The following is a 26823-nucleotide window of genomic DNA, read 5'->3' as shown; positions in this document are numbered from 1 at the left end:
TTTACTGCCTGAAATGTGTTCCAGTTTGCAGGCAGTGTGGGGAGATGTGTATTTGGGATTTATGTTCAAAACCCAGCCCTCACAAAATATGTCATGAAGCACTAAGAATCTGAACTGATGCACTTTTGCAGCCATGGGTCTGACTCTCCCTCTGGTTGGGGTTTGGTTGGATTGCAGAATATGTCTGCAGAACCACAGACTGCAGGTTATTGTGGCCTTGCCTGTGCTCAGTGCCAGACTATAAAGCTGGACTCATAACATGGACTGTAAAGGGATCCTCTCCCTTTTTTTGTGTGTTCTGGTAGGTTGTATTTATTAGAAATTTGCAGATACTTCTTTACTCCAGTGTTCTGCTAAATCTCCCTGCAGCTGGTGTAATGAAGATGATACATTCTGGGAGGCATCTTGATTTGAGAGTGACAGCTCCATATATTTGTGAAAATGAAGTGGCAGCAGAGCTGCCAGCAAAGCATATTGTGCTTTGTTCCGTGTGGCCGTTTGCACGCAGGGAAGTGCTGCTGTTGGGACAAGTCCTAAGAAATGAGGAAGAGGCTTAACTGGTTTTGCATTCTTGTTTCCAAAACAGCCAAAAGGCAGGAAGACGCTGCCTGGAGACCTGGTGCAGCAGCAAAGTGACACTCTGCTCCCGTGGCGGCAGCATCAGAGCGCCAATGGCCTGCGGAGGCAGAAGAGGGACTGGGTCATCCCGCCCATCAATGTGCCAGAAAACTCCAGAGGACCCTTCCCACAGCAGCTGGTTCGGGTGAGTTAAAATAAGAAACAGAAAGAGTAATAATAATGGTCATCTTGCAGTGGGTCTGGTGAAGCAGTAGGTGTGGCCCAAGTTTCTGGAGGGGGAAGCCTGGCTCGAAGCATGCCTTTTACATGCTGCTGAAACCCATCTTTTCCGAAGCGCCTTGCCCCATTTTCCCTCCCCAGCTGACGGCAGCCTGATCACCTCCTTCCAGCCAGTCCCTCAAGAGACTCTGGCACTGCTGCCAAGGTGGCCCTTTGCCCACTCTCTCATGCAGAAAACGGCTGCAGGTGTCAGGCTGGGTTGGTGGCACCCAGCGACGAGGGGTGCTGTGTCCTTCCCTTCCGATGCCGGGTGCAGATGTGTGGTGGCCTGGAGGAGGTTGGCTGCCTGCCCCCGCTGCAGATGGATCCTGCATCCTCTCTGTGTTTCTGGTTTCTTTCTTCACAAGGATAATCTCTGAGATCAGGTTTACCCATGTGGTTTTCTGTGATGATTATGGGATGACAGGAAAAGAAAAAGAAGGGAAAAGGAGTGTTTTACAGAGACATTTGGTTGATATGTTATTGCTGTTGGTAAGTGTTAGCAAAATACAAATACATGTTGCTATTCCTTTTGTGGGTGCTGGTTTCAGTTTTTGGAGCAGTAGAGTGATTAGCTGTTAAACAAAAAAAATTCCTTGGCAGACTCTTTCAGTTCTTCCCTTGGAAGAAAATGACGACAATTATAAAATTTCTAAAGTTATTTTGAGCAGCAGTGGTGTGTCATTGGCATCCCTTCTCAGGAAGTTCATCTAGTCTTCTTGAAACAGGGCCCGGATTCACGAGTTGCATCATTACAGCCCGTCTTGGAGGAAGGAAGGTACTTGCTGAGTCCTTTGGAAGTTCAGGTGAACTTTGCAGTGACTCATGCAATGACTGAAGGTGCGTGTTCCCAATTCACCAAGTATTGGGTAAACTCGGCTTGTTGGTGTCATTTCCTTGTGCAAAAAGAAATCAAAAGTAGCAGGTGATAAATGTTTTTATGTCTGTCCTAGAAAAAGAGGGAGGGAAGCCAAGGAGTCTTTGTGTGGTCAGCAGTGCTGGGTATGGAGTGACCTGTTAATGTGTTGTCCTACTAAGCGGAAGAAATATCTGAAGAGGAAAATAACCTGATATGTCAAAAATATCTTCCTAGATCACATTAATAATTTAGATTAAATCCTGAATTCCTGTGAAAAATAAGAGGAGTACTTGAAAAATGAACTTGGGCCCTGTCCCATTCCCTGCTGATTTCTTTTGAGCTTTGACTAGACAGAGAGAGGACAACTTGGCACCAGCTTACCATGGCAAATTTGTTGATTTATAAGGACTGAAATCTCTGTGGCACTTTTCCCCCTACAGTCTGGAGATGAAACAGAAGGACTCGAGTATGCAAAATTCCAGTATTAATAAAAATGGCAAATAATAAATTTTATATAGCTACAGAAGAATTTATATTCATGACTTAAACTACAAGTAACCTTGGAAAGATAACCTGGCTGATGGAAACACAGAGCTCCCAGATTTTCAGCAATATATTCCATTGCAGTTTTTGAAAACAGAAGCTGGAGGAAACACTGAAAATGAAGTAAAAGTGGGGTGGGGGGAAAAAAAAAATTGGCTTACAAAGGGCTGCTTTCCTTTTCACCTGACATACAGAAAGCATCATAATGACAGGGAAGATCATACAAAGAGTGCAACTTGATTAAGCGTGAGACCCCTGATGTTTTAGGCTCGGGTTGAGTTTCTGCTCATCTGCAGCATCTGGCCCGTTTGCCAGCGCCTGAACATGAAGCTTGGGTGATTCCTAGCAGGAGTTACAGCTTCCCCTGTGTCTTTAATTATCCAGAATAGGACAAATCAACGTCTTCAAAGACCAGCACTATCTGATTATTTCCATCCACATAATCTTCAGATTGCCCTGGAGCATTCTGCTGTCTCGTAGATCTAGGTAACAGTTTTGATCTGATTTCCTATGCTTTTGCTCACTGGGCCCTGAATATTTTTGTGTCCATCTGCTCACAAACTGGAACCAGAAGTGCACATGTGAAGTTGCAGCTCAGATCCCATTTGTACAGAAGCAGGTCTGTCACAGTTTTATCTGCTGCTTTATATAAAACACTCAAACCTGGAACCAGCAGGTTCTTGGACACTGACCTTTTTTTTGGTCCAGAAAGCCCTGCCTGAGCTTACTTTTTCTTAGGTATAACTAATGGAAACCAGTCCCTCTATAGTGCTATCTTTGGTTCTGGCTTCCTCTAAGGAGAGGAAGGGATGGCATGAAAAATCTGAACACTAAAAAACCAAAAAAACCCTACCAGAAGTACATTGTCATAGTACCACTTGCTGTTTGCGTTTTTATAGGTCAGACTAATTTGAAATGCATAGGCAAATCTTTCAGGTTCCCTCCTACTCCTGCTTCCTATTGTGAAGGTAAAAATTCCATTTTATGGAAGTTGATTAGTTACTTGTCAGTATTTTTAGCAAGGCTGTGCCTGAATGAAGTTTAAATCATAGCAAAGGTGAATGCAGCTTGATGGGAGCCACATACCTCGAAAGGCAGCCCTATCTGGTTCAGCTGGGATCAACTATAATTCTCTGCTCATTAAACCATTTCATTCTGATAAAATACGTTAAATGAAAAGTTTTTAGGAAAAAAAAAAAGAAAAAAGGAACATTATCCCTGCCAAAAAAAACCCCTGTTAATTACAGGGTTTTTTCTTTCAAAGGAACATCCGTGTCTGTTCATATACATCAACCACACTAACTAGGAAGTGTATGTCAGAAAAATGATAGCTAAAAAAATAATAATAGGAATTTCTAATTAGTTTTGGCTGCTGAAAAGATTTACTTACTCTTCGAAGAGTTTAAATAAACATCTGATATTTATAAGCTAAAAATATTTTCTATTAGTAAAAAAAATATTTTGCAAATTTTGCTTTTGTCTTTTAGCTGAGAAAACAGTTATCAAATTTTATTGATATATATGCTTATTTATTTTGCAAACATTCATGAAAGTCTTCTGTTTAATTTCCTTGTGCTTCACTTCCACCTTTGTATTAGGAATAATATTGTACATGCTGTGAAATATTTCTCTGTAGTGAGGATAATTTCATTACTAATTGTCAGGTACTCTCATTATTATAACTGTGAGGTCCATGAAAATGCCTATTAAAAATACAAAAACAATGTGAAATCCCCCTCCTTCTCCAAGCAAATGACTCATGCAGGCACACTGATCAACTAAGATAATATATTAAATAGTTGCCCCCTTGCTGAGCACCATCTATTTTCTCACTGACTCATCCTTTTTAGCTACATGCATAGCTAATTCTTAATTATCTATTATCTAATTATCTATTAGCTTATCTTGTATTTCATCCTCTTTTGAACTTCAAAAAGAATCTCAGTTTTGCATCCCTGTGCAAGTCTCTAACTGCTTCTAGTGGGAGTCTTGAATCAGTTTTCAAGGCAAGTCTTGGTCCATCTCAATGGGCTGCATGGAAATAATTTGTTTTTAAGAAAGCAGTCTTGTGCAGGACTGGTCTGTGGTCATGCCATGGTAATGGGCTGTTCTATCAACCACTGCAACCATATTCACCTTCATGAGGGCTCCAAACTTCCATTTCATCTCCAGGATCTTTATAGAGCTCTTAGGAGCCTCCTGTCCTGAACTTTGTAGACGCTCATTTTTCCACCTTGCCCTCATTTAACTTGGAACTGAAAAATGTGGTATTTCCCCATTAGATCTCTTATGTTAAACAACTTGTTCATTCTCATTACACCAGCATGAAAATCCACTGAGGATGACCGAGACAGGATCTTGGTGCTCTTACAAACCCCCTTGATTGCATGCTGCAGGCACAGCGTGCGCTCTCACATCCGAGCGCTGGTGATCTCAGCCACAAGAATACTAGAAATAATCTAAGTGAGTAACAGGAAATAAGAAGGAAGGATGCATTTTATGTAAATTTAATCAGAAAGTCCTGAAGTAGTTTTTGGAAAGTTAGCAGAGTATAATGTAGCTGAAGACTCTTGCGTAACTTATTAGCGGAAGTGTTGTTGGTGGGTCGGGTTTAGTGCAGCACGTTAGGAACCTGCTTTAAACTGCATGTTTTAAAGAAATTTCAAATGTACGTGTCAAAAAATTAGCAAGGTGTCTTATTTCCCTTTCTCTATTCATTCCGTGAGTCATGAGCCAAGTCCTGGTTTGGTCACACACACACACACAGAGGAGAGATCGATACCAGAGCCAAGACCATGGCAACACATGCAGAGAGCTCCTCTTCACACAGTAGAAGACCCCATGGGTGGGTTTAGCACATGTTAAGCTGTACTGTGACATTGAATACACTGTAGAGCTCCACAGCCCATCCTGGAGCAGGAAACCAGTGTAGTGAGACAGTTCTCCAAAAGTCTAAAATCCTGGCGTTGGAGATACGTAAGACATACTGAGCTGTGAAATCCCTGCCGGCTTGGACCATCAGCCCTCGATATTGCCATCTCCTTTGCTCATCAGGACTGGTTCAGCATGTGCTTTTGCACTTGTTTTAAATAGTTTTATTGTAGGAAATCCCTCATGCCTCCTCTATCACAGCGTTGCTCACTGCTGTGAAATTGGCAGTGCAGAATCCATTAGCTCCCAGCTGCAAGACAGATGGCATCTGTCTGTGGTGAGAGAAGGTTTGTTGAGAAAAGGCCTTGCAAATGCTTCCCAAAGGACATCAGACCTTACTTTTCCTGAGAGAGATGCAGACAGCCTTGATTACAAATAGGCCTAGATCTTCCTTGTTCTCCACAGGAACAGGTGTTTCTTTTGCCTTACCAAATACACTGCAGAGTTGAAAAAAATGGCTAGTTGTGGCTCTCAGTGCATCTCACCTTTGGTACCTGCGTAAATATCACCAGCTGAAATTCAGAGATGAGGAGATTTGGTCTTTGTTGTGACACTCAGATTGAGATAAGAAGGAGTGAGCCCAGAGGGTGGAGAGGAAATGGGACATTGTGCAGATCGAGTTGCTCTGTGGAGGCACAGCCTTTCTTTGAAAGCTATTTCAAGGATGTAGATTGTGACAGCTCTTGCACTTGACTGTGATTTCACACCACAAAACAACCTGACACCAAAGAGAGAAAGATTAGCAGGAAAATGGTTCATTAAATGTTTGTGTTGCCACAGTCTTGGCTCTGGAATTGAACTCGTGTGTGTGTGACCAAACCAGGACTGGGCACATGACTCATGGAATGAATGGAGAAAGGGAAATATGGCACATTGTTACTTTCTTGACTTGTCCATTTGAAATTTCTTTAAAACATGTAGTTTAAAGCAAGTTCCTAAACATATCCCACACTATATATACTACTCAAAGGACATCCCCTTTTTTAAGTTCTCCCTGGCGTATAACCGTGCCATTCTTAGTCTCCAGCATTCACAGAAAGGGAAGGACAGATCCTGATGTAAATTCACGAGTCTCTGCCAAAGCTGGTGGGGCTACCCCAGTGTGAGCCATTTGGGAATCTGGGTTGGAGGAAGCAGATGCCCAGTGTTTTATGGGCTTTCCATGCACGCGCACGTACAGCATTATGGATTGAAAAGTGCAGCTACAGCATAAATGCTCCATTTAAAATTCTCTTACAACAGCATTCAAGCCTATACTGTAATTATACATATTGTATTTCCTTGTATTCAGACCCATAGGGAATTTATATTGTCCTTGCTAAAGCCAGAGGGACTGAAGGAAAGCAGTCATTTAATGATTCAGCTGTCTTGGGCTCTATGATTTAATCAATCATATGAAAGAAATTTTTAGAATCTTTGTGTTTAGAGTTCTCTTGTCTGAGCAGAAAATGTTCCCTTTTTGAATTGCTTTAATAGCTGTATTTATGCAGCTGAAAGTTCCTTAAGAAATGAAAGTAAAATCAAATTGCTGAGAATGCCTAGATAATTTATCGGAGAATATTCAATTAGAATATATTAATATTTTAGATTTCCATCATTAATTTAATATTCAGAGATTTAATTTAGTCATTGAATTGCTGTAGTGCCATGCGTGGGTAGGTTGTTAGGCTGAGTGCTTAAAACACCTGCCACAAATGGGTGAATCTCACTTTGATTCCCAAGAGCAAAAACGCCTTTCTACTGACATAAGTCTTGCAGCAAAAACTCAGACACTAAATCTTGCCTGTGCTCTGCATTTTTCAATAATTGCAGAAAGGAATAATACAATCTTCTAGCAGAAATAAATGCAAGAGCCTTATTTATTTATGCATTCAAATCCAGACTGAGGGGGAATTTGGTGCTCTGTGGTTCTGAGTTTGTCAATGTATTACTGAAGAATTTCATTTTGCCAGCCTGGCCTTGTCACTTACTCAAGGAGAACCATCGTAAGTGCAGTTGGGATTTAAAGGTGATTGACACTTTGTAGACAGCTATCAAGGACTCCTATTGCCCAGTTCAGCTAAAAAAACTGCCCTTGAGTTTTTGCCATTTTCTAGGATGCTTTGGGAATAGTAACGTGAGCGGAAAAATGCCTCACTAAATCATAAAAAAAACCTACTAAATCATGAAATGCCATGTGATTTGGAAGTGATAAATCTCTATCAAATATAGCATCCCAGTTGCATGAAAAGAAATGGAACAACTTTTAATTTCTCACACAACATAAAAACTGAGATTCTCAGAAGCTACTGGCAGCAGTGAGACTGCTCCCACTCTCATTGGGAAGTATCAGAATGACATTTCAGAAGTCTCAAAAATCATTGATAAAAATATTTCTGATTTTCTTCAAGTTTAAGCAGAATGGGGTACAGCAAGTCAAACTGAGAGGAGACTGGGATAACAGACCTGTGGTCTGACTTTGTGGTCAATGCTTCAAAGTGTTCTGCAGTCATTCAGCCTCCCCATGAGGCAGTGGGGTGGGATATACCACCAGGTATTTGTGACCCTACTACCAATCACTACTGGTTAAATAAAAATTGTGAGTTAGAGACATGGAATCATAGAATTGTTTAGGTTGGAAAAGGCCTTTAAGATCATAGAGTCCAACCATGATCCATACAGCCTTTGCACAGCTGTTTTTCTGTACAGGATCTGACTTTTTCAACCTGTTTGCATAGCTGAGGATTGTCTTTCACAGATAAGAAACAGAGGCAGGGAAGCTGTGAGTGGCTTTGTTTGAGACCACAGAGCTGTTGCCATGGCCATGAGCAGCACTCTCTGGTTATCAGCATCTGGGCTTGGGTTATTTGAAGAATCTCATAATGGACTCGGGTTTTAATAAAGTATTCAGAAATCTTTTGTTGATGGTTATAGTCACTCACATTATTCCATGTCTAAATTCAGCTGCTACAGCTGTGCATCAGGTCTGCTAAAGTACAGGCTTGTTTCTCATAGTGATGCAAAGGTGCTTCTCTGCCACAGCCAGGGACTGAGCAGCAGCTTCCACTCTGTGCTGCATCTCCATCAGTTCCTCCACCACCACCCCCATCCTGCCAACACCTTTTAGCTCCTGTTCGAAGGAAATGTAGGAAATACAGAAGGATAAGTACCCCTCACCTCGAACTGTCACACCAGGCACACTGCAAAAGAGTTCATCAGTCACTCCAAAGAGTATTTAGCTATAATACCCCATTGCACATATTGCAACATATCATTACCTCCCATCCTCTCCTGAAAGTGAGATAACTGTAATAGCCCTCAGTATGGCTGTCATTATGTGTACAGGCAAAGGCAGGAAGGCATAGTCAGAGCTAATGTACACAGCTCGTAAAGCTATTGAAAACCTGTAAAGAGAGTGTACACAAAAACAGAGGGTTAATTTGCTTGGAAAAGATATTTGGTTTCTCTCATGCCTTTCCCAAAGTAAAACAGTAATAATGAAAAAAAGCCGAGACAGGAACAGACAAAGAACTTGCAATCTGGCTCTTTGCTGCAGGAGTTCATTCTTTAACACTCATCACCCACATTAGGTGACTGTGGGACTTGGCTTCCTTGATTTGTCGAAATGGAGTCCCAAAGACAGAGTGGTGTTGTGTGGGTGTGAGTTTGGATTTGCAGAATGATGGTGCAGATATAACCTTGACAGCTAGGCTGCTGCTGATATTCACTGTATCAGGCTGGAATGAGATAGGAAGAAAAAAACCCACATCTATGCCTTTTACTTCCCTACTGTTGCAAATATTCTTGCTAGTCTGCACTGCTGAAGAATTAAATTCAGCACTCTGGAATTTTGGATGTCAGCTTTTAAAATTTTAAAGAATTTACTCTTGGGCTAATTTTAAGCTCTCACTGCTGTGGTTAATTGTTTTATTTATAACAGCTGAGATTTTCAGTGATAAAGGTGTCACCATCCAAATCCTTTCCCAGCTGTCTCTAATGCAGGCTGATGAGAGGAGTAAGCCATGGTTAGATGATGGGGTAGCAAAGAGTGGATGCACAGTAGTTTAGCCTCATTAAAGGCCCCATTTCTTTGCAGTTTCTTCTTTCCCATAGTTCTTACCGTATTTTTTAATAATTACCATATATTTAATAACATTCATTTTTGTTGCTAATTTCCTTAATTTAAAGGACATTTTCCTCCTATACGAACAGTTAGACAACTTAAAAACAAACAAACAAAACCTTGGATTATGTTAAGGGAAACATTTTGCCCAAGGCAATTTGGATATCTGCAGATGGTGGGACTGAACATTTTGGCCCTTGTTCAGCAGCGATTTTAAGTATGTGCCTAAATTTGAGCCTTTAAGCAACTCCAGTGGCTCTTCAAAATTTATTTGGTGCACAAATAGTGCCTTACTGGATTAAGACCAATCACCCAGCATTGTACAGTACTGACCTCTTTGGCCAAGCTTATCATTTTCATTAGATTTCCAATTTTAATTACATTCCTCTGCATACAGCAGTAGTGTACAGAGAGCATAGTTCCAGATGTACACACACATCAGCCTTTGCATATGTCCTTTTTGTTCTAATACACACCAGAACCTGCCCTGAAAAGCCACCCAGTAGACCTTGGTTTCATGTTTCTGGCACTAGGTAAAGACAGCTGAATTTCTTTTCACTTCATGAACCAACAGAAACTCGTGCATCCCCTAAGAGCCCCTGTAGCTGCTGGGCAGGTGAGCTCACCCATTAGGAGGGACAGAGGGTTGGCCACAGGTGTGGGACGTTTTGTCTTCCTCTCCATGGAGAAATGAGGTGTGTTTGACTACAGCTGACCCTGATTACGAGTACACTGTGGGAAAAGCCTCTAGGAAGAGCAGGGGCTGTTAATTCTTCATGAAGGATGAGGGAGACATGCTGGTGAAAGACTTAAAGGTGAGTGGCTTTTGAGTCGTGATGCTGGGCTCAGCTAGAAGTGGGTGAAGGGGAAAGCAAAGGACTTGGCCAAAGCTCAGGTGTGCTGTGTAGAATAGAGCAAGCCAGCAAAAGAATGAAGAGAGGGTTTGGTGTGGCTTGTGGTGTTGTTTTATAGTGCTGGAGAGCTGCTGAGCTGCACCCAGCCTGGCACAGCTCCTCATTGCTCTGTTTCTGGACATGGAAGGGCAAAGCTGGGACGTGGCAGCTGGGGCATGATAGCTCAGCATGGGCTGTTATTCCAGTAAGATGATATTTCAGAAAACTTACACATAACATGTGTGAGGTGTCTCTGCCTCAGGTCTGTGCACGGTTTTTGGGGTGTGTGTATGCAGCTGAAAAAACAAGTCATGCCGTGCATTCGTCCTTGTTGTAGCAAACCACCCGGGCGTGCCCTCCCCTTGCAAAGCTTTACTTGACTAATTCCCCTTTAGTAATTGGGTTTTGGAAATCAGGACTAAGCCTCCGACGACTCACATTATAAACCCCTAAAACCAAAAGTTTCTAGTGGAAATATTAACAGACCCTTAAATGCCGTAGTGCTGGTGGGCATTGTCAGGACAGTTGCCTTCCTGACTGCTTCTTCCACTCGTGATCTCTGCTCATTTTAATCAAAACATCATGACCTGAGGAGGTTCTTGCATCTGTGCTTGAGTTTGTAGCCCTTTTGGGCTGTTTTGCAGTTGATTTATTTGTTTGATTTGTGCTTCAAGGCTTTGAGAGCTGTAACATTTATTGAGGCAAAGAAGCTAATTTTCTTGTAAAAAGGGGGGCAGTTTAAGGAAGAGTAAAGGCTGTGTGGGCTTGTTTCTGTCTAAAAATGAAAAGCATGATTGTGTTGTGAAAAGATTGGACATGGACCCCTTGGTTTGAACCTTTGGGGAATTTGCAGTCCCTTGTCCTCCAACAGCTCTGCCAGTTAAACTCTTCTGGGGAAAAGGTAGAGCTGCAGGGCCCCCATTACTGTGGGACCACAAAAAATTCAGTGAAAATCTCCAATTTTCCTATTTCCAAGTCACTGAAAAAAGTGTGGCAGCTGAAAGGCAGAGTTTCTGACAACCCTGTGAGCTGTTTGGAGTTATTTCTGAAGTAACATCACTGGAAGGGAGCATATTAGTAGAGAGAGGAAAGGAAACTAAGATTAAGAATCTGCACTAAAAAGTGTTGCTAGTTAATCCACAGTCCTCTGAAGAGATTTGTGTGAGTTGGAAAACAAAAATAAATGTTTGGCCAGCTTACATTTTCAATGGTGTGGTTTGCAGTGAAGTGATGACACAATTTACTTACCAGTAAATGGCATTCAACTGCCTCTAACAAAAAGAAATTACAGTAGAAGAATCAGACATCATCAGAGCATAAATCCTTTATGGAAGATTATAGCAGTTATTTATTATTTGAAAGCAAAGAATTGAGAAGCAAGGTGGCAGTTTTCTTTCAGTCATGGGAAATGCACCCTGTAATGTCTCCTTGGAAAAAGGAAAATGCTGCACCAAAGCATTCCCATTCAGCTCAATGGCAAAACCACTATTCGTTAGCATCTGTTTTTGCAGGGGAACTCCTGTTAAGAGAGGAATTTAAATATCGGAGGAAGCATTTCCAACAACTGTCTGGGTTTACCGAATATTTTTCAGACAGTGTTATGTTTATGGCACAGATTTTTGTATGCTAAAGGAAAAGGCAATTCAGAATTTATGAAACAGCTGCTCTGTCTTTTGAGTACCTAAGGGACAGAATGACACAACATATATGTATTTCTGCAGTTGTTGAAAAACAACTTTCTCTAATGCCTTTTGGGCCATAACCCATGGTATCTACAAGTATTAAACCATTTTCTTTTAATTTTTTAGTTGGACATGAATACAAAATTTAACATTCAGGTATAACATGCTATTAGAAAATCAGCTCTTTTTCTACTCCTGTATCCATTCAGTTGTTAAATGTCCCCCTCCCTTCCTCTTTTTTTTAACCTCTTGTTCTTAATGAGACTTCCTCCTTCTCCCCATGAATCTTTATGTAGGCAACCTTACCTCTTGATTAATCAGTAATTAGGGAAGGAGTCCTACTGATTTCAAGTCTTTAGTATCATACTCTCCAGCTGAAATTCAAAACTAAAATCTGAGGGAAAGCCATAATGTCAATATTATGCTATGTCTAACCATATGATGACAAAAATCACATCAGAGTCAGGCCAGGCATATCTATTTATATAGGCACAAATCTGTCCTGCTTGATATCAAGTGTAACATAATCATAATTCTCTCCCATAGCTGCTTTCCTCACACGTTCCCTGCCATTGCCTGCCTTTGTCACCATCATCATTCAATATTTCGCCTGAAAGTTTACTACACCCTCTGTCATCTCATCTGACACGTACTGTTTCACTTCATGTTTGCTGAGCAGTTAGGGCCCAATTCAAAGTTTAATGAGCCCTCATTAACCTCCGTGAGCTTTGGATCAATCCCTTGTAGTCTAATACGGTAATAATGCCGGGGTATTATGGAGTTAAAAGCTGCCATACAGTGGTCTGAGGATAAAGTCACTGCGGGCGGGCGGCTTAATGGGGTATTAATTGGATAGAGGGTATTCATAAGTACTGAGCACTGAGTGGGGATATTGTTGAAAGAAGAGAATAAATGCTGAATGGTGTGATCTTAAACTGAGGAAAACTCGAGGTTCCCTTTGCGTTGGTCTTTGCTGGAACTGTGGATCAGGAATTGGAGGAGTTAATGCTGATTGGCACTGAGTTTTCTGGCCCAGGTTAATGGGTGCTGTCACTCACAAGTCATCTCCTCTCATAATTCAGCTCTGAAGTTCTGACTGCCTTGGCTCCATTGACATCACTCTCCAAGGAACTAAGTATTAGCAAAAAGGTGGTGTCATTGGAAAGGATTCATCAAAGGGAGCTGCTAATTGCACACAACAGCTTTTTCATTTCCTTTTTTTCTTCTCTGGGATAAGGTGCTTTCAACACAACATTTAAAGTAACCCAAAATATTGTTTCCTGAACTCTTGGTGCTGGTCAGTCCACTGTCAGCTGGCTTCATATTCCTGTGAACTGCACAGAGTATCCCTTTGGAGCTCTGAGAAGACCTCCACCAAGTCATGTCAGAGCAGCCCATATTAGTATTTTAGTCTGGTTTTGCAGTTTTCCCCTTTTTGTACCCAAAATACTGTTAATTCTTGGAGAAGCTCCATTTCTACCTCAGGCGATGTGCAGATGATGATCGGGCACAGTGAAGAATTAGTCCTTGTTGATTTAGATTCCCTCATAGTCTGATAGGATTTGGATACCTGGTGCCTTTGAAAATCCTGCCTCATGCCCAGATGTCCTTAAAAGGTGGATCTTCATAGCTCAGGACTGTTCCCTATTTGTTCTCTGCTGTGTCAGGATATACAACACAAGGCTGCTGCTCCCCCTTCTGAGCTGATACCACCTGTGCATTGTGAAGGTTTTGGGTAGTTTGACATCATCTTTTCATCCAGGAGGGAGGACAGATTCCTTTTATTTATTTATCCTAGATATTCTCTGTGCTTCTTGCCTTTTTTTAGAGAGCTGTTCCTTTCCTTCTGTGAAGCCACAGATGCAACACATCCTGTCTTCCTCAGTGCAGCCAAGTGCTTTTCCCTTTGGGCTGGTGACAAGCCACTTTTTCCTCCTTATAGCTAAGGAAAAAAGAACAGTCACATATGTAACCACGATAGAAATGTTTTTCTGGAAACTCCCAATCCATGCTAGCTCCAGAAGACATGTCCTCATTCTCCTTTATTTTTAAGGAAAAGGCTGGGTAATAGCTGTCTCTGCTATTCCTGTCCCAGCCTACAGTTCTTGCCTGTCCTAATCCCATATGTGAATGAGGCTTGAACATATATGCTAGGAAAGGTTAGGAAATTCTGCTTGGTTTGGTGCTGTCCTGTTTGTTGTTCAATTGATTAAGCTGCTGCTAAAATAAACTTTCCCTTGAAGGAGTTCCATAATGCCCTTCTCTGCCCTCCAGAGCAATACCTCAGCCTACATACCTCCCTCCCTCATATCTTCACATTTCCAGTGCTCCCCTTACTCCTCTCCTGTTTTACAGTTTTGGGTCCTACCTTCACATTTTAATTTTTGCTGTGGTGTGTTCCTGGGAAGATCTCAGGTGGTGCCTGTGCTGCTGCTCAGTTGTTTGGGATCAGGAGTCAGCCACAATCCCCAAAAACTCTGAGGTTGTCTGAAGTCTTGTCTGTCTCTTGTTCTTGCACCTTCAGTTCCAATCCTGCATCACTCCAAACCTTTCTTCTCAGGCATGAGAGTAAAAAAATATTAAAAAAAAAAAACCAAAACCAACCAAACAAAAAAACCCAAACAAACAAACCAAAAAAACCCTGAACACATAGACTTGCAGTGTCTCCAGAAATTGAGAATGTAAATACAGAGCAATCTGTGATGAAACCTGGAACATTCCCACTGTTGTCTCTCCATGGATTTATGTACCAGTTAAATGTCACCACTCCAGTTTTCTTGAAAGGCTGCTGTGTTTTCTTGCAGGACAGCGTGGGTGGAAGTGTGGACATTCCACAACCAAGGGTATCGCTTGAAGGGCTGAATCAAAGTGTGGGAGATCTCATTAATCTTTTTCATTCAGTCTTTCTGATTGAGCTTTTTTTATTTATAATTATATATCTGGCTGATTGAGAAAGATATTTATCTGTTCAATTTGAAGATGAATGATCAAGAAGAAAGGATGGACAGGATGCTTTTAAAGCCTTTCAGCCCCATAGTTGTAGCTGCTTATACTGATAGCTTACACTGGAAAATGGAATGTGAATCAGAGAAAACATGGGAAATAATAGGAGGAAAATTCAGAATCCATTTCTGATGAGTTATATTAAACCCAAAGATCTTCCACTTCATAGAGAAATTATTTAAGTTTTATGCAGCTTTTGAGATTATGACAAGCTGAACAACTTGTTCTGGCTTGGTGCTCAAGCGCCATATGGTACTACTTCAGCAATTTGATGTGATATTATGAATAAGAGTGCATGAGTAGTGAAATGTTTGGGGTTTTTATATCATATTGGCCTTCTGCAATAGACATTAAAAATGAATTCTGTTTAGAGTAAGGGAAGGAAAGAAAAAAACCCCAGACCTGCAGGTTTCAATAGCATAATTGCAGCAAGCAAATGGAAAATGAATCTGTGGTGATTAGGAAACCAGTTGCTGACAGAATCTGTTGGACAGGTGGGGACAACCCGTGTTCTGCAGATTCTGCTCTCCTTTTAGGTATTTTCTGGTACAATGCTAATATTGTCTTTAAGGAAAAATCTTTATATGACGTTTTCTATGTTCAAGACCACTGGTTTGCAAATAATAATTGTTAAGTGAGTGGAAATTGTGTGTAAAAATGAAATTTTAGGCTAAGCATGTAATCTCAGACAAGTGTATGAAAGCAATAGTCAGCAAAAGATACTAATAAAATCTCAATGTCCCTGTCTGAAGAAGGGCCCTCACTCTTCCTTGTGTTACTTTTCTACTAGTTATAGGAAGTTATAACTTTAGCAACATAACATTATGTTGCTAAAAGCAGTTCCTGGATAGCAGAATGTGACTGCCAAATTTTGGAGGATGAAGCATTGTGAAGATGGGAGGTCTGGTACAATTGGCAGACAGTGATCTCTCTTAGTGTGTCAGTTTAAAGTGAATTCTGTAGATACAACAAATCCCACCTCTGAATATGTATATGTGATTATATATATTTATATATAAATATATGTGTGTGTGTATATATGTGTATATATGTGTATATAGAGAGGATTGATTTGAAATAAGTGTGTATGTAAATCAGACATCTGAAGACAGCCATGGTCAGTGTTGGCATGTGATTGTGCACGACCCCATGAGCTATAGCTGGTGATGGAATGGGTCCATCAGTCCAGATCCAACAAGAGGAATCACTGGGAGGTGGAGGGTGGCACAGGGTCTGTCTGAGGATCCAGGATCTCTTTTTCTTTCCTGTAGCTGAAAAGTCTTGACCTGCTGACAGAGATCAAAGCTGGGGCTTTGACCCAACAGCTTAGAGGATATCAGTAGTGGGTAATTTTATCTTCTCTTTGTTTTCAAATGTACCTTAAATGGACAAAAGAAATATTTCTCAGCCTGTCAGAAGCAGAGACTGGTGGGGTTGTGTGTCAGGCACCAGCTAAAGGCAGATGAGCCTGGGACAAATGCTATTCCTCTCAAAGTGTTTACTCTGAGGTGGCAGAAGGGTCTCCTGACCCTTGGGGTGCAAAGGAGAATTTTTCACACATTCACTGACATTTTGGTCTCCGTGCCTGCTGCAAAGAAGGAAGGAAGATCTGTCCTGTGGACAGCGGGTCAGATCCTCCTCCAAGGTGAGGGTTGGGAGCTAGAGCTGACTTAATCTGCAGCAAAAGGTGGCTGCTGGGGCTCAGATCTATGGACCTGTGTAGCTGTGGCTGCACAGAGCCTGCCCTGATGCTGGTGCTACAGCAGAGAGGCCTTGGCGAGCACATCCTTCTTAAATGCTGAATTTCAACCACTCTTAGTGCAAGAAGAACCCCTTGCCAGACTCCTGGAAATAATTCTCCTAGGCATGTTTTCAGTGTCCTCAACATGCACTTGATGACTAATAGATGCCCTTTTCTCGTTTTTGACGGGGCGAGGGGTTTGATAAGAATAAGGAGAGCTGAGACCAAACTTGTTGATTTTTGCCTGCAAAGTCTTGGGTGTGAACTTTGCACGAAGGCTGTGTGATGAGGGGGGAGCTGTGGCCAGTGACTGTGGCAATGGCTGCTGGTTTGATTGATGCAGAGCTGACCACTTGAGTGCTTGTGATGCTGCACTAACTAGTCAGAGCAAACGCCTGCCTGCCTGGAAAATTTGGCCCCGTTTCTTACTCTGAATTATGGCTATATTAGGAGAGTTTTAAGGGACAAATGCTGCTTTGAACACAAACTGTTCATATGGAAAAATGTCTGGGTTTTATAGTAATTTTGGGATTTGTCATGTCTGGATGTTTCCCTGAATTTGTTTTTCAAATGGCTTTTGGTTCAGGATGGAGCTTTAGTTTGTAGTGCGTGTAGTGCCTCCATGCCACAGAGCTCACTGGTTTTCACTTGCTGTTTTGCATCAGTTTTCTACTCTGAGAATTTCTTTCTTCTTGTTCTTAATATATTCCCAGCTGGAATTTAGTTTTTCTAAAAAAAAAATAAAAAAAAAAATAAAATTCTTCATCACTGCAGTGGTTTTTAGCAGTTGTATTCTTTTATGCATCATTCTCACACAGTGTGAACATTTTAACCTTTTCTTAATTATTAGCATTTCCATTCCTGCTGTTCATTAATCTGCACTGGCCAAGGACCATGATTGTGTTGCCCAAGGATGCTGCCATGGAGCTGCTCAGCTCCTGCTCTGCGAAAACCCCAGCCTACAGAGATTTTCATGGGGCATTTACTGGTTCCCTTTTGAAGTCTGAACTATGAACTGATTTGTTTATTTTGTAATGGATAGGTTGGCTCACCATCCTGGTGAGTTATCTGCTTTTGTTAGGTATGCGAAAATGTTGTATAAATCTGTGTTACTGCACTTGAATAGTAAGTAGTGTGTCGTGTATTCTTACTACAAGTAAACAAAACCAATCGCAGCTGAATTATGGCTGACACCTGGTAAAATCTAAAACAAGAAACTGATAGAAATTAAGCAGTAAATTACCCAAAAAAGGCTGAGGTCCAACCTGTCTTACTCTGGCTCCAGTTCTCACTTAGGAATGGCATTGTGGCTTTAGCTGGCAGGATTTTCTTCTCAGATATTTAGTAGTACGTGGTCTGAGACTTCAGTTCACGATTGAATTGCAGGCACAAATGCTGTTGATGCCGAGGGAGCCTAAATGACTCTGCAAAAGTCAGAAAGGAAATCCAGGGAATATTTGAGAACTGAGCAGAGTCTCCCAAATCCCCCAAGTAATCCCTCCACCCTTTTTTGCATTTGCTCTGGAGTTGTTAAGATGTTGCTGGTGGTAACTTGAGCTTATAGATATTTCTACAAAATCTACTTTTAAAAATAACTTTCAGCCAAACTGAAACTTATTTTATGAGTGTTCACATTCCATAATGTTATCAGTAGTATGATACTTTTCAAAATCAACAAAGCCCTGTTTTTCAAACATGACTGTATTTTGGTGAAATTAAGAGTCTAATTTTTATGTAGGTTTTGTTCTTCATTAATTTTCTGCAGATAAAGAAAAATCCCACTTTCTAAATATATTTCATTTGGATCACAGTTCAGCAGTGCTTCTGAAATAATGGTTTGTAATTCTCGTGTTCATTCAGCCCCAGGTTTCCAAGCTATATGTGCTGAAAATGTAACCACTTTCCTCTTGGTGAGAGTACAGTATTTAGTATTTTTTAAGTCTAGTGCTGGGCGAACTGTGCTGGTTTTGATGTTGATGATAAAGCTTTAATTGCACTTCTGAAATCCTCATCATGCTAAACTAAACAGGAATAGCATCCCATAAAAACCAGGCAGCCTGGAGTATGATTAAGAGACAGTAATTTTTCCTTATTCAGACCAGCATGGGTTTCAGTTTTCATACTTTGCTTTTTAACACTTTACCACTGCACAGAAGCTTGTATTCCCTACCGCCGTCCAAAGATTTCCGTGCGGTCTCCTAAATTTGTCCCGCTGCCTCCTGCATGGAAACAGTGAAAACTCCACTTGAATCCAAACAGTCTTTAATTTCCTTGAGATTCCTCTGCAGCCAAGCCGTGTCTGAACAGCTTGCTGCCTTCACGGCTTCGCTGTGTTTTGAACACGTTGCCGTGTGGGGATGGCGGGAGGTGAGGAGAAGGTGGCACCGCGCGGGTGCGTGTCCTCCTCGTGGAGGAACTCTTTGACCCTCAGCTCCTTGTTTTCGTGCCTGATGTGGAAAGCTGTTGCACCTACGTCATGGTATCAGCTGCGTGGCAGCAAAGTAAGGTCGTTTTAAAAATTCCTGGTAAGTGGGGAAAAACGGGAAGGAAAAAATGTGAATATTGTGAAAAATCCACTTTTTTTTCGGCAGGTGCTAAAGCTGCACCTGCCAGCAAGCACTAATAGGGCTTAGTTCACTTGATTGAGCATTACTCAGGGGAGATTTTGGACCAAGTTTCCAGCCTTGCCAACAGTTTCTTTCTCTACTGTAATTCATTAATTAGCAGCTATACCTGTTTACATAATGAAGTGTGGGAGAGCTTTTATCAGTGTGTTGCCATACAAAATGTCACGGTGTTCTCTTGATCAGATTAGAAGTGTCTGACCAAAAAGTCCTCAGCATTTTAGGACATTGTGTGTGACTCGTGAAAGGGAGCAGTAAATCATGGTGGTAGTGAAAAAGTCAGTCAGGCACATTTTCTACAGTGTAATCTCCCAATGCTCAAATATTTGAAAGTCAAAAAAATTAATACTTTTATGAATGCAGTGCCTGAATTTAAACTTGTGTTCTCAAATGAGATGTTTTAATTCTGTTGCTCAGTCTGGCTTAGAAATAAGAAACTAGGCCAGGTTAGGTCCCTAACCAGTTTATAATAAATGTGGAGAGGCCAGGTTTACCATTCCCAGACATGGAGCACAGTGTATGGTACTTACATAGCAAATTCACAGCTTGCACTGGGGTTCTGGCAGTAAGTTTCTACAGGTATGTACCTATGAATTCCTGGAACACTGGTTGGAGAAAGATGCAGTATATTTAGGTGCATTTTTTGTTTCTTTTTGCCGAGGACCTGTCTCTGTTGTGATGTGATTGGAGATTAATTTCGCTGAATATTAGTATTTAAAAGGATTTTCCCTTCATCTTTCCTTTAATTCCTTTTTGCTGAATGTATGCTTAATTTCTTTCTGTTCTATACTGAGATTTGTTGAAAGGGCTGGGGAAGAGTTTGTATTTCCCTTTTTGGCAACCTGAGCTCTATGTGGTTTGTGCAAATTCATCTTTCAGGACAGAACATTTAAAGGCAAGAACTCCTCTTTGTGCCTGAGGAAGGGTAAAATCAAGCTTCTCCTACAGTGCGTTTCAAAGAGTTTCATTAGGAAACAAGAGCATTTTACATTCACATATCCTAACCAGGATTCATTTTGAAGAGGCTTGAAGGCAGTAACAAATAGGGGGATTTTATAATGTGTAACTCGGCTGAACTGCCAGGGTTCTGCAGAGAGGCATCCTTTGTGCAAAGCTAAAAATGTCACAGGCTGGAATGAAGTAATAGTATAAAGTAAATTTCTGAGATTTTCCTTTAAAAATATGCTTCAAGTATTCACAATAGAACTGTGCTTTTAAAGCAGTCAGATCTATCCCCTACAGATTAATTAGTAGTACAATGCTTGATTTTGAAAAGGAGGAGATGGTAAAGGTAGCTGCATTGAAAAACTTGTCAAATGTCTTGAAAATACATGGAGAGAATAACCAGCAAGAACACTCGGCAAGGGGGTGGGAGGATGGTCCAGAGCCACACAAACCCATTCTGGAGAAGGTGACATCACCCTTTTGGGTTCAGCACGAGTTCCCTTTGGCACACAGCCCCTCCCTATCCACTTTAGGACTCTCAAATCAGTGATTCCTTTACTTTCTGTCTGGGAATTGTAATATCCCATGGCCATCAGAGCAGATCTGTAAGGGCAAGAGACCAAATCCTCCCTGTGCTCCAACCTCTGCTGCCCTGAGAAAACAGGTCATGGTCTGATCCCGAATTATCTTGCTGTTGAACTTTACTGTTAGTCTAGAAGGAAGAAACAATATCAAACCAAATAGCTCAGCTTTGTGGAGGATTTAACATGCTCTTATAGTGACCTCATGTGGAACCGAGCAGACACCTTGGTGCCCTGCACCGGGGCAGTGACACTTCCCACAGATCCCACGCCCCCTCACCTCCTGCACGGCTCTGCCAGAGAGTCCAACACATTTCCTTACTCACCTTGGGAAAGAAGAGGTGGGCTTCTTTCTTTCTGACTGAATGAACACTCACCCTTCAGAAAAGACATCTCTGGTTAGTGTTTCAGAGCCACAGGCTGCTTAGCGTGTGCACGTCTGCGAGGCCAGAGCTGGCGCTTGCCTTCAGCAGTTCAACTATCCAACCTTGTTCTTTGCATAATGGTTTTAATAAATGTTGTATCAGTTTTAATATCATGAGTATTTCATTTACAAGGTAGTGATGTGTTTGTAGAGCATGCAGTGCATTTCACTTAGCAGTTACATGCACTGAGGGATGCACTGAATAAAATATTACTTTAAAATTAAATTAATTCCTTAATTCTGTGTACAGGCTCTCCAGGTTGATGCATATTACATCTAACTGAAACAGCGATGTAACTTCTGTAACCTAGTTCTTCATGCATTGTAATTCTTTCCATTGTGTTGTCCAGTGAATTTTATGAGTATTATTTGTTAATATGTTCATTTTTATGCTACTGGAATAAGAGACCAAGTCATTCCAATGCAGTAACTGATCATGCTGTGAAATTAGATTTTGAGAGCAGCCTGTAAAGGGAAACAGTCTGTTTGGGTTTTTTAGAGAACTGTTACTCCTGTGGTGTTGGCTTTGCCTTTATGAGAGTGTCTGTAGCTCTAGAGCCGTTCCTTGGGAGATGGTATAGAAGCAGCTCCTCAAAAGCAATTCCCAGCCAAGACTGGGAATGTGTGGTTTGAGGAGACACTGGCCAGTGCAGGAACCCCCTCTTTCAGCAGAGCCAGTGCATCACACCAGGAGCCTTTCAGGAGTTGAGGACTCACTAAACAGTATTAGATTGTCAGCCAGCTGAGGGCTTTCCTTTTGTCTTCTACCTTCTGCCTTGTTTGCGAGTGTAGAAAGAGAAGTTAAGGCATTCAGCCTCCATGCTACATGAGTCACTTGTCTTGAGTCACTTTAAAGGTGTGGAGGGAAAAAAAATAACCATCCTGGGCTTTTCTGGGCTGTGCTGCAGCGCTTTGGCAACGTGCTGCTGAAGGAGTCCATGAGACCTCTCAAGTACCTCCAGGCACAGTTTCTAAGCCCTTGAAAGTTTCATTGCAGTGTTGTTTGATACGTTATCCAACAGAATAAAATATTTCCAGTTAATGTTTTAAACATGTGCAGCTCTAACCAGCTGGTGCAGGGAGGCCAGCAGCGAGCACAGATGAGAGCCTGCATTTCAGCCTTCTCCTGCATCACACTTACCAGTAAGGAACTGCTGGAAATCACAGTCCCCTCGTTTGCTGCTTTCATGCAGGATGGGGAGAGGGAAGGGGACGGAAGAGAAAGGTTTTGGGAGCTAGAGCCACCAGCCCTGTGCTTTGTGCGTGCTCCTGTGTACGAAAGGGAAAGGGGTGATTCTACTGCTGTGGAGTAACTGTTTTGCTGGCATGAAGTCGAGATGATCAGAAGAGTGAATTATTCCTGCATGTTCTGTTTCATCAGTTTCACATCCAGAAAATATTCTTCCATTCTTAAAATCTTGATTATTGTGCAGAGAGATGAGACACGGTCCCATCATGGATACTGGGAGGCAAACGACTGTGGTTGGGGTAGGGCATTGGATCTGAAGGCAGGATCAGAGTCCCTCTCTCATCTGTGGCTGGGTCTGTGCCAGAGCCAGAACTGAATCTGGGAGGGAGGTTCTCAGGGCTGAGGGCTGGGTGTCCAGCTAAGCCTCACAGATTTTCACATTTTTGAAGTAATTTATTGGGGGGGTCCAGCAGGACTCCACAAGCTGAAGTCATCCCCACTGTGTCCTGGAATTCCTTCTGTGCCCCAGAAGGTCCCTAAAGGCTCGTCTTGGCAAGACGACAACATTTCAGATTTCAAACACAAAACTTCATCTCAGTAGTAGTAGATTGGCATAAGCAGATGATCCTTCTTCATGTCCTTGTAGCTGATTTCTGTGGCGGTGTGAATGTGCATGTGAACAGCAGCAGGTGCTCGGCAAGTGCCAAGCAGATTGTTGGTTGCTTTGTAAATTGGCCTTGGCTGATGAAGTGGAGGGAGAGAGGAGGGAGTTTAACCCAGTGGCTGGAAAGTTGACCTCGGTGAAGCTGTAGAGAAGTTGCATCTTCTGATAATTACATTCATTATATTCTGAGGGTTTTCTCATTTTCCTTGTATTTAAATGAGGTAGAAGTTGACTTTTCCTCCCCCGTTCCATTTTCACTCTTTTTTTTCTGGGCAGGACTGCTTATCTAATCAGCCACTAGTGTTTTCTCTGACAGTCTTGCAGCTGTAGTGACACTCAGTCTCAGTCACATCAAACAAGTAAATGACTTTCATTCACAGCACCTTTTGTCTGATCAAATAGGTAATTACTACGTGAAATTAAAGGCTTTAACAAAAAAGTTCTTTATTGTTCCTGACTGACAGAAGCGATACAAAGAGAAAATGCCGTGATTCAAATGCCGTGGTGACACCAGCCCCATCGTGGAAGCAATCAAAGGCATTACTTATACACCGGAGTGAGAATACAAACCAGGCAGAGGCAGACTGACAGACTGGCTTTAATGTTTGCTACCCCCCACAACACTCTTTCTTTTTCTTTCTTTTTTTTTTTTGAGGAGAATATCAATTTATGCAAATAGAAAATATGACAGGAAAATTCAGGTGTTTGAAATGTAGTTAGAGGATCAGTGCAGTTCCCACCATCAGCGAGTAGAGCACTGTCTCTGATTGCCGGGTGATCTCGGGCTAATTCCTGACGTGGCTTTCAGGACTAGTGATCTTGATTTCCTTGAAGCAGAAAACAAAACAAAGGCACCTCTTTGAAAATGAAGAATTTCAATGTTTATCCCCAGCATCTCCTCTTAAAGCCAACATTTCATTCTCTGTTCTCTTGCTCTCTCCTTTAATCACTTCCTCTCTCTGCTGGTGAGCATCATTCTCTGCTCTTTGCATTTTACCTCTGGGAGAGGTAGATTTAGCACCAAGGTGCTTTCAGTCTAGCTTTCACAAAGGACTGATGATAGAAAATGGGATGGATACAGTTTCCCAAAATGCTTTTCTCTAATGAGGGCCACAGGGTTACTGCAGTCAGCAGAAGCAGTCAGGGAGCCTGGTTCTGCACATTAGCCTGTGCAATGGAGGTAAAGAGAAAGGTAAACATAGAGTAAATATGTCTGTTTGTCTATCAATTACTAGTGGCACATATCTGCCAGAAATGGAGTCAAGGTGGTGTTTGAGCAGGTACCTGTGAAAAGAGATTGTGGGTCTGAATTGTGCCAACAGGGAGATACAGTATGTTTGCACTCACTTTCCCTGGGTCGTAGGCCAAGTGGGCAAACTTTCAGGGTAATCTGCTGGTTTTTCCCCTTAGTGCATTCCAGGGAAACTTGAATTTATGGAGCTGGTTTTATGCTGGAGTACAGGATGTGCTGAGGTCAGTACCCCATGCGGATGTTCCCGCGAGGGCATCCCACAGACAAGGCTGTGCAGCTGCTCTGGTACCTGTGCTGAGTCAGGCTGTAATCACAGAGCTGCTCCCATCGACTACGGTGATATTAGTCACGGAGCTACGTATTAACCTGACACCCTCTCTGAACCCAGACGTTTACAAATATGTAAGGAATACTGATGACAGTGTGCTGCAAGAGCATAATCTCTCCATGCTCTACATGCCAAAGCAGGAGATGTGCTTTTGTACCCGTGCTGGATACACCTGATCAAGTTCTAGAGGTGAGATGGCAGCACAGCCAAAGTTTCTCTGCCGCAATCACAGATATTGGAAAGAATAGATTCCCCTCATCTGCAGGAGTAGCACGGAGCAAACTGAAAGCCAGTGCTGTACAGTATCATCAGGAATTACTGGCCACAAACCACTTTGGATCAAACTGTGGGTCATAAATCCAGCTGCTTCACAGACTCATTTGCCATTCTCCAAGCCTGCATCTTCCATGCCCTCCGCTCTTCACCGCAGTGTCCCCACTGAGTGCAGTTGAGTGGAGTTTTATTAGAAGCCGGGCTGCTTGTGAAAGATCAAACGGCAATTGTAGCCAAAAATAGGATTTTTCCTCATCTGCCTCTAGCTAGGAATAGGAGACAAATCCTTTCTCTGCGGCCCATGCTGTACATGAGGTTATTCATTAGGACTAGTCAGGAGCTAAATTAGAACACAGCTGCCAGTCGTTGGGTAGTTCATCATGCGGAGAGCAGACCACTTTGTGGCTCCCACCGCTGCGTGGGAGCCAAATGAACCTCCAGAGGCTGTTTTTAACCTGTGCGGTTTTAGCACAGATTGCTTGATGGGTGGAGAGCCATCTCTGTGCTCCTGGGGCTGCTCCATCCCAGGAATCCACCTGCCTGCTCCCGCTGTGCCCGGCAGTCCTGCAGACCAGTCCCATCTCACCCAGTGAGGGCAGGGTTTAGCAGTGAAGGCAAGGTGGGATGTCATTATAAGGTTATTTAGGGGTTCTTAAGCTTTTGAGACTCAATTCAATGATCTTTAAAGAGTATATACAAAATGTATGCTTGGCATTGAAATGCCTCCAGAGCCTGGGAAGAATCACAGTATGTAGATGAGGATATCTCTATTCTTGTGAGATTTATTGTAACTGAGGTTTAGGAGTATGGGATATTTCTACTTGTAAACTAAAACTCCTGCTTCTGCTGATTGAGAAAGGCACCAATGGTGTTTGCAGGTCTACAGGAGAATGTAGGCTAAAAAGCTTAAGGAAAAGATGTCTGGCACACTCCTGAATGGGTATTAGGAAAAAAAAAATTAAATACACAAAGCAGAAAACTACAAAAAGGACTTTATAATGTCCATTTAATGATAGTTTGGGAGTGGAATGAATAGATGAAAAGGCCATAGGGAATACAGACAGTAACACAACAGTGGCAGAGCTCCTGTTTGCATAGCTGGTGTTAGAGCTCATTCCGTTACCAGCAAATGTGCACTCTAGCAAGGGAAAGTTTGATTTCTAACCTTAAAGATACAATCTGCTTTCTTGGATTTGTTTCAAACTCTGCAGTGCCAGCTGCATAAAATACCACTAAGCTTTTGCTCAGAGACATTTGTAATCACTTTACCCTGTAGCAGAAAAAATGTCTCCATTTAGAGACTCATTCTGAGTTCATACACACATTAAGGACAAACTTTAGATCTTAATGAGGTGTAGGAGGGGTTTTTTTCCCCCTTTAGTTCTGTTTCCTGTTCTCTTATAGATCACACTATATTTCAGAGCATTAGGAAGAGAGATGCTGAATCTTTAATGTGATGTGAAACAAAAGAAAAATTCTGAACTGCAACAGAGATGAACTTCAGAATTGTAATCTCTTTAAATCCTGATCCAGCGCTCACTGAAGTCAATGGAAGGGCTTCGATTGATTTCAGCTTCTAAAGCTCAGTGGTTATGTTGGTTTTTGTCTTGTTAGTTTAACAACTTACACTTCCTTCTTTGGAATTCTCTTCTGGTACATTTATAAATATAAAAGCCTTCCAAAAGCCACTTTAATAGTACAGTCAAATTGCAGTGGTTGTGCTTAGTGCTGGCTGGAGGTAGTATCTTACAAAGAAGGAGTTAAATAGAGACCTTCTCTGCCTTTTTAAGTCCGTCCTGAATCATTTCATCCCATCACACAGTTTTCCATCTATCTTTCCATCTATCTTTATCTCTTGGCACAGGCAGAATGTGGAATGGGGAATCCAAGTTAGGTGCAAATATTCCTTTTTTCAATCAAAAGGTCAAGTTGATCAGGAATTGTTTTGTTAG

General features: G+C 41.9%; 1 protein-coding gene across 1 annotated transcript in view; it reads left to right on the top strand.

Moving 5' to 3' along the window:
• Positions 1–26823, top strand: part of CDH4 (cadherin 4) — a 426717-nt gene that overhangs the window by 271036 nt on the left and 128858 nt on the right. The window contains exon 4 of the mRNA XM_027697374.1: positions 587–763. Coding sequence (XP_027553175.1) covers positions 587–763 — 177 coding nt within the window. The remainder of the gene's footprint in view (positions 1–586; positions 764–26823) is intronic.

Source organism: Neopelma chrysocephalum, unplaced genomic scaffold (genome assembly GCF_003984885.1).
Source record: "Neopelma chrysocephalum unplaced genomic scaffold, ASM398488v2 Primary Assembly neopelma1_119, whole genome shotgun sequence".
Lineage (NCBI taxonomy): Eukaryota > Metazoa > Chordata > Aves > Passeriformes > Pipridae > Neopelma > Neopelma chrysocephalum.
Note: the sequence above shows the minus strand (reverse complement) of the source record. Positions and strands in the feature narration are given on the sequence as shown.